At 37.1% G+C, this 13569-nt stretch overlaps 1 protein-coding gene across 1 annotated transcript in view; it reads right to left on the bottom strand.

Moving 5' to 3' along the window:
- Positions 1-4358: 4358 nt before the first annotated feature.
- Positions 4359-13569, bottom strand: part of LOC140238519 (segment polarity protein dishevelled homolog DVL-3-like) — a 52876-nt gene continuing 43665 nt past the window's right edge. Inside the window, exons 5-6 of the mRNA XM_072318423.1 lie at positions 10134-10169; positions 4359-4480 (exon numbers count right to left, since the gene is read on the bottom strand). Of these exons, the coding sequence (XP_072174524.1) occupies positions 4359-4480; positions 10134-10169 (158 nt within the window). The remainder of the gene's footprint in view (positions 4481-10133; positions 10170-13569) is intronic.

The raw sequence follows: 13569 nt of genomic DNA, 5'->3' as shown, positions 1-13569 counted from the left end.
AGTCCTTTTACTGTAGCTCAAAATAATACATCATAAGCAGGTTACATTTTATCACAGATTTCATTCATCACATAGAGTAATGTCATATAAAACACATTTCATTTCAAAGATATTTTCACTTGTGCAAATATGAAATACGGAGTTATAAAGCATTATTTTTCTAGTGTGCACAATTTTGCACTATCACATACTGCCGTAATGTCTTAATTGAAGGGATCGATCTTCAAGAACACCAGTCCTGGCTAGATGATAACATGAGCACCAAGTCTGATCAATTTGAAGCACATTGGACAATGTGACTGGTACCTTTAAATCACTACCTGTCAATCAAAGGCAGCCCCATTCAGAAATTAATACCATGGGCCTGGCATCTGCGTGGTTGTATGAGGTGATAGCAGCAGGGTACTTGCCCTAGACCAGACAGTTAGCGGAAGACCTGCTGTTATCAATAGATGCTGAAATGTTTCTAGACAAGGACATGAATTGGCCCGAACAGATTCCTAGTTCTTCAATGTTTTTATATTACTTCCTCCTTTAAAAAACAAAACAAAACCAAAAAAAAAACCAAAAAAAAAAAACACATTTTCTTTTCGATGACTCTTCATCAGCTGAGCTGACATCTTAGACATCTTGTGTTCGTTGTTGTTTCTATCCTGGATAATTGCTGCTGTGGCTGAAACGGCTAACTGCCAACAACAGGAAGTGTACCTAATCATGTGTGAGATAAGAAATACCTAACTTTTTGTATATCTCATATATTGGGGAATACACTCTGGGTAAGCTTGTGTTCTCACAAAGAATTAATTAATATCTAATATTTACAACTCTAACCATACTTAGCAGCACAATCTAGTGACTACAAAGTTCTATATCTTTCAGGAAGGTTTTTCTCTTTCTTAGAAAAAAAAAAAGTCAACTTGTTTGCCTGCCAGTCAAAAGCCTGATTAATCAAACATTCCAGCATACGTCAACTGTCAATCTTACACAATAGCTGAGTTACAATAAGTAATGCTCTTGTATCTAATAAATGACATGATAAACATTCCAATGTTCTTCGGATGTCTGGTCTCCCAGACTAATTGTCTAGACAAAACTTGGTCTTGTTTAAAGTCTCATTAAGTTTTCTTTTTATCACTAATAAAATAGATGAAAATATAAGTTGCTAATGCCATCAAGATTTATGAAGTACAACTTCTTACATAACACAATTCACACATCTATATAGGCAATTTTCAACTTTTGAATATAGATTTAGATCTAAACTTTAAGATATTGTGCATTTGTTTGTGAACTTTTTCGAGTCTTGCTGGAAGAAATATGGCCCTGGCAGTCTGGAATCTACTCTAGCAGTAGTAAAAGTATCAAAGTGGTGTTACAGCCAATTAAAATCTCCCGACTTCAGCTGACGAAGAAACCCATCAGTGGGCTCAGATAGCGATCTCGACAAAAACTCCGAGAGGTAATATGGGCTGGACCATGAAGACCGGTATTCCTCACTCAGCGTCCGCGTAATCTGATTTGATAAGATTACCCAGAGGTATTCGGACCACGCCATTCTGCGCTTATCAACTGTCCCCGAGCACTATTTTCACAGCCACCAAGTCCGTCAATATGGTGGAAAGAGGAGAGAAGCCATTGTTTGCTATCAAAAGTCAGCATGATATTATGCTTTTTTTTATAAAGAGACAGAGAAAATAGACATACAATATGCAAACAAAGTGTATGATGCACGGAATAAACCAAAAATGTGTTATTATTTCATAACTACACCATAATATAATTTACTCCCTCATGTGTAACATACACTCTGTTTACTTGTAGTCAAGAACCATTGTTTTCCCAATAAAGTTTGTCATCTGTCACATCAATTCACAACAGAAATATCCAGCTTCATCGGCCATTCAATCCCCTCTAATGTTTTGGTAATGTAATAGAGCTTTTAGTCTTATTTTAATCATGTCTGCACAAACCTGGATTAATTTCACCATGTGAACAGTGCTAGATTTGATAATACATTACACTTCCATAAGACTTTGTGCTTTACAAACTATAAACACAGATATAGGTCTAAACTTTTAGAAATAGGAAGAATGGCTGAATTATTTGGTTCATTTTAAAATATGAACCTGAATTCAATCTGCATTTACACTAATAAACAGTTCCTTCTGTTTTGTTTCCATGTAACCTTTACATATTCATTTATTTATCTATTTCATTTAATCTCATATTCACTCATTCACACACCTTTATTTCTCTGTTCATTTCTTATACTAAAAATCTATGATTTTAAATTTTGTTTTCAGGGACCTACGCCATTTTAAGATCTCTGGGTTACCATACAAATGACAGCTCAACAGTACTATATCCCCTAGTGTATAAATTTGTATTGAATTCCATCAAATTTGACATGAAAATGACATTTGATGTCAGAAAAGCATGTCAACATGCAGTTGTTCAATATACTAATGGTTTGGCTGAATCCATCAAAAGCTCTGAAAAGCCAAAAAGCAAAATTCCTTTACCTTTTGAAGTATTTCCCAGTAACCTTGGTACACACAGATACACAAATATTCAAATTATATAATGACCATGAATGGAATGATGAGACATGGTTGCTCACAGGGTCATGAGCGATAACTTGCGAAGACTCTTTCCTTACAATTCCTTTCAAGATTCCAAAGAATATTTTGCGAAGGAGAGTCACCATGTTCTAATGCCTACAAACTTGTCAAAGGTACAACATAAACAGTAAATGGGGTAAAGACACAGAAGAATGTCAGCCTTGAAGCTAGACTAGCTGATGGGATAGTGTAAATGTAATCTGAATATGTTGGGCTCCTTCAATCACCAATGAGTTCATTGACAGAAGAGACAGATAAAATCTCCCCTTGCAATTAGGTTTGTAGTGATTCCCAAGGGGTGTAGAAGGGGGTGGAAATTAACAGTTTTCAGGCATGGGTTCAAGCCCTCGGTCTGCAAGTGTTGATCAATTTGTGACTTCTGCCCCAACACAAACAAAAACTGCCGGGCATATTTGCCACATATTTGGAATAGCAAGGAAATTGTTAGATGTAATCACGCAGGAACTGAGTAACTAACATTAACAAGTACAATTCAATAATATGAAAGCTATTACTCTTGTTAGAGGAATTTGAAAAACAAAGGAGGCATCACAATCTACAAAACTAAGATGTTGACTTACATTGTAGTCACGTTCCTTCCTGTATGATATACACCAGGTATTTTGTGGTAGTTTTATTTCGCCAAGTTTGCGAGCAGACCGATATTCCCGATATTAACAATAACGCAAAATACTAACTCATTTGGCACAAATGCAATGTAAACCCCCTTCAAAGTACAGAATCCCTACCTTTGCTTCTTGACAAAAGGCTAGTGCTAATTTATTCTGTGGCTCTAGTTCTCAATTGCAAATTGTCTTAAAAGTCTTCATTTGTACAAATATACGGTTCACAAGATATATGGCATATACTGTACAGCATTTGAATCTGACATCGAATATTACAATTATAGAGTGACCACTGCCTTCTAGTTTACTCACAGTATGATTAGCGTAGAACAACAACAATACACCATATTTGTTAAAACAATGTGTAATAAGTTGTTTATTACATGAGGAAAATATATAGATAATTCATGTTAACTCAAATCCATTTTAAAAGCATAACTTACATCAAAAAGGTGGGTTTTTTTTTTTTACTTTGACCATTGGGGCATTTAGTTTTCCATCCATTTATTTGTTGTGTTTTTTCTTTGAGGGGGGAACATTATTGCAATCAATGTTACAATCATTAAATACCTTATTGGGCCTTAACGCTGTTGTAAAAAGGGTCCAAAAGACTGGGAAAGTGGATGCATTCTTTTTTTCTGAGGTACTGCTGGAAGAAACACCTACTGAAATGCAAAGAGAGAGAGAGAGGGAGAGAGACAAGATGGCGACAGAACTGGAAGGCGTAATGTTTATTTATTGCTGTCCAGGTAATCACCGGAAACAACTTGGGACTAGCCAAGTTTGGCTTTCTGGCATCACAGGGATTTACACAGATGGGGCTGGGCCACTGGCAATGGCGGCAGATAGATTTACACAACTGCTGGTGCACTGACAGGGGTCTGGGGACACAAATGGGGGGGGGTGGGGAGATGTATTTGGTTTCGCCCCCCCCCCCCCCCCCCCCCCCCCCCCCCCCGGGGATGCACAGCTAAGCAGTCACACCTACACCCACGTGTAGTTCAAGTTGGAGTCTGTACTGATATCTTCTAACTGGCAAAGTGAAGGGGGGGGGGGGGAGGCGGATTGCAGGGGATGGAGGGGCTGGGGTTGGTGAGATGTCACATGAATGTTAAGGGCAAAAGCTCTGAGCCGAGCCGGGCGTGTCAAACCCTGGTGGGAGGGGAATGCAGCCTGGGGTAACCGAGAGGATGTCGGAGCTGGTGGAAGGTTTAGGAACGATCTCCTTCGACACTCAGATGAGGGAGGTTTTTGCGGTTCATCAGGGCCAATGGACCAATTTCTATCCATCCAATTACTTCTTGATTGTCTTTATCTCACTCGCATATGCAAGACAAATCCTCAACCATGAATGTGTTTCAATATTCTACGCGGCCTGAGAACTTCCTATTATTTTCTTCTTTTTTTTAAATCCAGACTATACTTGCACAGAATCTGTCCTATCATAGTCCCACCACTAAAGAATTTCTTTTCTACAGAACATCTCAGAAGTAATGCCATTCTGTTGATTTGACTCGATTAGTCAAATGCTTGTGAAATTGTGTTTTGATATACAATCAGTTCTGTTTGAGCGCAGATCCTGACTGCCTATAGGTACAATGGGATCATATAATAACATAGAATGAAATATGATTTGAAAAATAGCAATAAACTTCATGATGCTTTCAGAACTATTAAAGAGGCATTATTGATGCAAATACCACTACTTTTTGTGAGTGTGTGTGTGTGTGTGTGTGTGTGTGTGTGTTTGTGTGTATCTTTCTGTCTGCCCGTCTGTCTGTGTTTTTTTTTTTCCCCCTCAGGGCTGTGTGTAAAGAGAAGAGATGAAACTGCCAACAACAAATACCTTGCCACTCGGCCCAAAATAATGCACTACAATTTTCATATGGATCTTGATTTTATTTCCAATCTCTCATTTCTTCTCTACTTCAATATTCAACTCTTGCTGAGAGCTATTAAAAGAGGAACATTGTACATGTGTATCTCCATATACACCAGGCATGAGACTACATGAAAATAAAGCAAAAAGGTGATCAAAAATCAGACCAAACCTTTAAATTTCATTCTCTTCCTCCCTCCCCCATCCCAAAAGCTTGCCATTTGCCAAACCACTGACAGAAGTCTCATCAGGAGGGGTCATGTACTCTCCGTGACCCGTTTACATTGGCATTAGGCTTTCAAAACAAGGCGGCCCCATTTGCTGCAGCATTGCTTTGTATTTGTTGTCGTATGGGGGATATACCCTAAATAACCGGAAGTAGCTGATATGATTTTGGGTTAGTTTTTCCGCTCACCCCATCCCCCCCTTCCTTTTCCCCTGGGGTGGAATGGTCTGTTTGTCATTCTTATATGACCTCATGATATAGAGAGTTGACCTTTGATGTAAGGAGATTATTATCTGTTGTCTCTTACATCCACATCTATTTACCTGGTTTGAACTCTAGAACCATCACACAATGGCTCATTCTATATTTATTCTATAAGCACATCAATTCGACATTTTTAACTGGCTTTTGTCATCATCAAATTGAATCATCATCAAGATTTTCAATAAAAACAATGCAACAATGACTAAAAAGAAATCAAATGTCCTTTTTCTTTTTTAGAAATAGGTAATTATGTCACTCAAACACTTCCAATATTAGTGAGCATTGCAACATATAAACAGATGTAAAAAGTATTGATCTCCAGACAAATCAAATAAACGCAAATTTACTAATACTCATATATCAAAAAATAATAAACAAAGATCATTTGCAATAAAAAAAACCACCAAAAAAAATCTGTAAATCAGTAGATAATGCCATGCAAAGATTCCATTTAAAAACCAGAAGCAAGAATACGTGATGTGTAACTGAAATTCAAAACTTAAGCAGCAAAAACACATGAAAAACTAAAAAAATGCAAACACGATTTCTCAGTAGACCCACTGTATATTACACTTGCCTTGAGTAGCTATGGTTTAATCAAGTCAACAGCTCCCTCTACTGATGAAGCCTGTACAGGCATGCCAGAGCACACAAGGTCACAGTGGACGTTCGGGGAGTGAATGAATGAATAACTGTGTATGCACTGTAATATGTGTCTGCCACCTATGTCTACTACGATGGCCATAATAAAAGTGCACATATCTTTATCTCATTTTACAAATTCACTTTAATATGAAATATTGAAAACTGTAGGGGTGGGTAGAGATAACTAGACAATATCAGGGGTGGCACTAAAAAATTGTTGTTGTTTCAGTAATTGCTTATGGAGCTCTATGGGAGGGTTGAGGGTGATATTTCACTATAGGTTTTTAAATGCACAAAAGCAATGTAAAGTTTAGGACTACACACTGCTGTGGGCAGGGAAGGTGGGGCAAGGAGTTCTTCCACACTTGTCTTTAAAACAGTCATTTGGGGGAGAGGGTCATTGGACTTAGACTGGGAACAGTAACTTGGGACAGTATGGACGACAAATAAACATCCAAATACATCACTGCCAGAGAGAGGGTTCATTAGGCGCTATTTGTTGTATAATAACTCAGATGCGGACACACCGAGGGGGGAAAATAACAAGATGGATGGTGAAATGGGATAATCTTCAACCCGACACTGACAATGAACTCTACAAAAACAGCAGAGCGGTAAAGGGAATACTGCCATTATTACTCTGCACGTGAACTCTGAACTCTAAAATCCATTTTGTCGGAGCAAAATAAATATACAGAGATACATGTACCTCACAATTTCTAACAGTTGGTTGGTTAACTTTCTATCCTATCTTGTCATTATCTTTGTACCCATTCCATCTCAAATGCTTGAAATGAACCATCTGATGGAGAATGCACCAAATAACTTCAGTTTTTCAGAATACAACAATCATTTCAAACTTATGATTTTCTGGCGCTAATTTGCTTAACCTCACATTTTTCTTATCACACACAAAGATGCAGATATCAAAAAAAAAAAATTTAATGCCTTTTTAGAAGAATCTGCTTTTCTCATCTAAATATGTCATAAAACGCAAAGCTTCTAGTAATCTGGCTACGACAACATGAACAAGGATATAAAAAGAAAGGAAAAAATGAACTGGTGAATAAATAGTGTGAACACAACCGCAAACTGTGAAAACAAAGTGGGGTGCAGCTAGAATGAATGAGAAGGATAAACAAGCTTTATGATGAACAGGGACGATGGTACTTACATATACTGTGCACATTTCGGACAACTTTTGTTAGGTGACCGACCAACAAAATGAAAGTAAAAAAAAAAAAAAAATCAAAGATGAGTTACATTTTCACATGACACGGAACATATCACATCATAACAGATCCTCCACATTTTCTTTTCTCAACAGAAGGATACCAAGTGCAAATGAAATCACAATATCTCAAAAATTCCTTGAACAAGAAAGCTTTGGTCATGATTTGATAATTCATCAAACAGAATTATGTGACTTTTTTTTTTCATCTTTACACAGCTAAGCCTGCAATGATACTTCTTAACATCATTGTAAACATATTACCTCATGAATAACAGAAGGGTATAACCCCTCAGGCTTTGGTTTTCAACAGCACATACAATCCAGCAGATGGGCCATGAAAAGCACCCCCCCCCCCCCCAAGAAAAAAAAAAATCCATGGAAGATGCTAATGTTCAAAATTTGTCACAAATATATTGTCTTCCAGCTTCAAGTACCAGACAGTAGTTCTCTAAAAAAAAAAAAAATAAATAAAAAAAAAGAAAGAAAAGGTCTTGCAATTTTATCAACATCTCGTCTGCATACTCCGAATTTGCATCACATTTTCACCAACACTCACTGTACATACACCCACACACAGCGTATATGCACACAAACACAAGGGCCACGCACTGGAGTTCGCAAACAAAGGCAAACACTCAAAACCATTAATACACACAATTTGTGCTATTTTTAATAACTGATGTTAGATATGTGATGAAGTGGATGAGATTTTATGTCACAAAAAAAAAAAAACTTCATGAAAGATGATGAAAGCCCATGGACCCTAAACTTTGAGGACTATTCAATGTAAGAAAATGTTTCTGACTTCAGCTAAGCTAGTCTCACTCCAAAGCACCGTGTTCAGGTACCTCTCGTGTAATGGTGTCTTGATTGATATGGACAATGCACTACGCACAATTGATGAGGACTTTGATAGTAAAGAATCCATTTCTGCATAAGACAGGTTCTTCAGTCTCCTAATGAAACTAAAATCTGCATTATAATGTAAACCCATGTAAAGTTCTCCAGCATGTTCTTCTAGTAATCACATACAAAAGCCTGCATTTGTCCATGGCGTTCTGCTTTACAGTCATCCATACTAATAAGGTATAAAAGCATAAATATCAAACTCATTACAGAGATGGATGGTTACAAATTATGATATGAATATACGGTTGCTTTATCCTTGGCAAACCTATTCCATCACACATATATATCATCATTGCACGCAGTGGGTGTTATTCACACTGCAGCAATGTGGACATTTCTGGCCATCTGGTGTATCAAAATTTAATTAATTTTGGTCATTTTGCCTCTGACGAAGATTCTGCTAGGATTGAAAGCTAAGGTCCCTTTTGACTCCAAAATCTAATTCACTCAATATACTGGATTAAGCTTCTTTTTTTTTTATTATTATTTATTTTGGCATGAATCTGCTTCCAAAGGTAATGGGAATTTGTGATAGCAATATCTGATTCTTAACAGCTAATTGTATCTGTTTTACTTTTTCTTTTCTTTTCTTTTTTCAGGAGAGCACACCATTAGGGATTATGGTTGTTGAAGCGCACAAAGACAAAAACAAAATGTAAAGAAAAAGAAAAGAAAAGATGCTTGGACGTTTGATGAAAGCTACTGCATGTTATGCACCGTGTCAGCTTCATCATGCACTTAGAATCATTACAGGTGTACTGATCTATAACTTAAGATGACACTGAAGCTACAAGTTAGCATGCTTGTTTGTTGGTCATTCATCAGTTTTGCTTCTTTGACAAAGTTTAAACTTGCCCCCCCCAAAAAAAAAAAAAAAATTGATGAAGAAGGATCACTCCAGCTCAAAGAAGAAAAAAAGAAAAAGAAGTGACAATGAACTTTTAAATGTGGTGAATCAGACAAGCTGAATATGTTTCAGACTAACTCTTGAGCTTGAGAGTCCTTATTGTAATTTGGTAATAGCAGAGAGGTTTAGAAAGGTGCCATCTTGTAAGTCAATACTCCATGTGGTTTAACATAACCATAATATATTTTACTGGGTTTTAAATGCCATTTCACAAATAACCCCCAAAAAAAACAAACTTTGAGTTCAAGCCTACTTTATTAACTCCTTAAAAAAAAAGGTATCAATTTATGATGTTAATGGACACTGCATACAAAACCCAGAATGTGAAAAATATGGTGAAAGAGTGCTTTTAGACTTATACAAAAACTTGTTTGTAAATGTATTATGAGATACATGAATGTTTCAGCTGAAATCAAACTTGATTTCTTCAAACATATTTCAAATTTCTCAAATCACATTTGCCCGTTGTAGTTCAACGTGGGTCAGCAATTGGACTCCTTTTCAGGTATGAACACACTACAACTCAAAATGTGTTGGTTTCAGGAATACTGGATTACAACAAGTTCTTGTATAAGTCTGAAAGTCCTCTAAGCCTATGACATGGCAGATGATGAAACACTAAGTGGGATAAATAGAGCATCTAAAGGGACCCACAGACACAGACAGTGCATTAATTCGGAGGATGGTGATGATGGTGATGGATGAAAGACGGAGGGATGGAAGACACAGAGGAGGAGGAAGAGGTGGAGGAGGTCAGAGGTCAGGGGTCATGATGGGTGGTGCAACACACATGAGAAAAAATAAATCCAAGCGTCAACTCACAGTTATTGTACTTGTCTCTCCTCATGCGATGGCGATCTATGGGAGGGAGGATGGTAGGACACACGGATTAATACGAGGGCTTTTTGGAGAGATTAATGAGAGGATTAAAATATGATGGGTACTGACTGGGGAAAGAGGGATAAACACAGATAACATTTCTAAAGAAACTAGCACTGCATTCATTCCTATCATCGGTTGATGCATATTGTCCGCAGCATCATCTCCCGTCTGTTTTGTCCATTGCGTAATCTTTCACAATTGAAGTCATACAACAGGTTGACAAGAATTCATCATGAAGCAAAGAGTTGCTTTCAAACAAGAAATCAATAACACGAAAGTAGCCAACAAGTGTGAACAACTGAGTAAGATCAGACAAATGACACAAGTTTTTGTTGTTGTTTTTTTTAATCAATTGTCATCAAATTATCTAATCAAATGCCTTCTCAATTGTGGTTGAATGTACCTGCAGCATGTCTGCAGTTTCCGATGTCTCTTACACACTATATAATCCTGTTGTGTTTTCAAAAACAAATGTAGACTAACATATACAAGTTTACCTGAATTGGTATGACAGTTCCAACTACCTCTGTCTGAAAATAGCTACAAATAAAACTTACGTTCAGACGGTGATCCTTAACTTCGAGGATAAGCTCTATGGGGCACCACGTGTCACACAGTTGATTTTTTTTTTTAAAGGAATCAGTCATTTTGTTTAAGAAATGGCTGACGCAACACTTGGCAGCCCATAGAGCTTTTCCTTGAAGTTAGCTTATCCTCGAGGTTATGGATCGCCCTCTTAACATAATGATGTGTCACTGAAAGAAAGTATCATTCGGCCTATTTAAAGCGCAAGTGAAATTAGTGACATTTCATGCACAAAACACAAGAGAAGTGCATAAGGGACATAAAACACAACAAAGAGCTCACAATCGGCTGCCCACGAGACACCGTTATCACTTACATTGTACTGACAATCAACCAGTTAATACTATTTTGAGTGAAACTGGCCTGACTTTGCACAAGTTTTTACTTTTTGTATGTTGCTTTTGTTTTGTTTTTTCCTTTTGTATCTATTGTTTTTTATTACCGAGCTATGTTTTGTATGGTTTCACTTCGTAATTCACATCTCACCACTCACAATGACTCTTTCTCTCGGGTAAATTTCCAAGTTTTAGATTGATGAATGGATAGATAATAAAGCAGAATATATCCACACTGGGCACATGAATTGCACCATGCAGCCCTCAATACCAATATATCCCCCTCCCCCCCCCCCCCACCCCCCTGCTCAAGTGAAAGTGTTACATTCCATCTAGCATGAGAAACATAAATGGGTAGGATACACCACTCTCACTGATCACACCTCATATCACTGATTTGAAATGGTGGACTTTCAAATAAAAGCAAGTGGTACAGTAATAGGCTCCCTCGACACCAAATTGGTACCCCTTCCCTGTGTCTTGAGAGGTCCGACACACTTTATATGAGAGTTGCAAAACTCATACTTCTGATTTCTTTGCAATCAGGCACAAGGTTTCATACAAACCGAGAACATGTATCTTCATCTCCACACTGATTAGGATGGCAACAAGTCAGGTTTATTTGAGTCCATACAAGGTATACACACACACACACACCACCAAACAGGTACCACTTCTGTATTTCTACAGCAACAAATTCTTCTTTTTTTCTTCTTTTTTTTTTAAGGAATGAGAATTTCCTTCAATCAATTGGGCAAGGAAAAACAGTAACTAAAACAAAAACAATCAATACTACAGGATAAACGATCATAAACTACAGTACATACACACTCAAGACACCCCAAAGCACACGTTTGGGCAACCCAACAAATCTCCTGAAAATGGGCCTTCTATTGATGGACCATCATAACATGCCTAAAAATTACACTATTGATCTACGAATGACTAATGGGGGGGGGGGGGGAGAGGATCATTCCAACAAACATCTTCATTACAAATTAAAAAAAGAAGAAGAAATATATGCTAGTAGTGCAGTTCAAATGCTTTGACAAGTGTATTCCTCACTGCTAAGGGCAAAACGATAGAAACAAATAAAGGATAATGATAGTAATGATGAGGATGATAATAACAATAGTATTCGATTTAAATGATCATAACATTGATAAAACTGCATTACTAATTCTTTGCGTTTGTATCATTATCATCATTATTATTGCCATTTCCAACACTGCCATATAATCACAAAGAAACATAAAGAGCAGAGAAAAACGTATAAAGATATATCAATGAGGAGAAGTTTGCACAAGACCATGTCTCACAGAAACTTCTCTGAACCCAGCTGGGGAGCATATGGGGTTCATGTTTGGATTTCAGAGCTTTGCGGGATTATCATGTATTTTAGGGGCTGGATCAAGGTCTGTATTGTATATGTGGCTAGGAGATGGAAAGTGGGACAACATGTTCAACCAGGGGGCAAACGGGTAGCGGGAATCTGCTTACACCTCTTCTGTACCTTTTTAAGAAACATCAAGCAATATGTGTATATAAACGACTGCACTCAAGAGAATAGCTCTTTGGAAAAGGAGACATGCAATGTAGACAAGAGCACTGAAAAGATGTTGAAAAAGACTGGACAGAAAGACCCAAGTGGTATTGACAGAAGGGACACAAGTGTGTGCTTTATTTGCCTGGGTGTCTAGTGTGCCTATGGGCACAAATGTAGTGATTTTTCAAAAGGCACAATTTGCATTTTAAACATACTGCCCTGCAAACTACACAAAGGGAGGATGGGCTGAAAGTAGAACAGCTGTGCTCTGACTGGCAGACACTTCAAAAAGGTAGTAATTGAAATTTTCCAGAATTCTTTCAGGAAAAAAAACAGGAATTTAATGTAGGAGGTAATAACCCCTTTAAATTTTTTCAAAGAGGTATCCAATGTTCTGAGCTGCGCAACATAAATATGTATTCCTAATTTTCTTATCACAGGCAGCAAACAAAACAGATTGGGACTTCAAAAATTCTTTCATTGTCAAGTGCAGTGATATAGCTAACATGCCTCTTGTGCTGAATACAATCAGTCATTTGATATTTATTTTGGATTTGACTGTAACAATCTCTTATTAACCTATCCCATGCACAAGCTACACAATGTTTTCTTTCAAATGACTGCAAAATGACAATTGTGGCCTATCAATATTTCTCTTATCAATATCATACTTTCTCCGGACTAATGTCAAAATGTATTGAATTATAAAATCATTATTATCATCAAAATCCTCATCACTGTCTTCTGGACAATTTGTGGATGGTCTCAGAGAGAATATACACATTTTGTACTACAATTTTTTTTTTATAGTTATAGACAACACAAATACTTTCAGTAATGAAATTATTGAAACATCATTAAACTCTTTAAAAAAAATATGATTTAGACATACATGACAATGTATCCAATG

Source organism: Diadema setosum, chromosome 15 (assembly GCF_964275005.1).
Source record: "Diadema setosum chromosome 15, eeDiaSeto1, whole genome shotgun sequence".
Taxonomy (NCBI): Eukaryota; Metazoa; Echinodermata; class Echinoidea; order Diadematoida; family Diadematidae; genus Diadema; species Diadema setosum.
The sequence above is the reverse complement of the archived record's forward strand: the minus strand, read 5'-3'. Positions and strand labels throughout refer to the sequence as shown.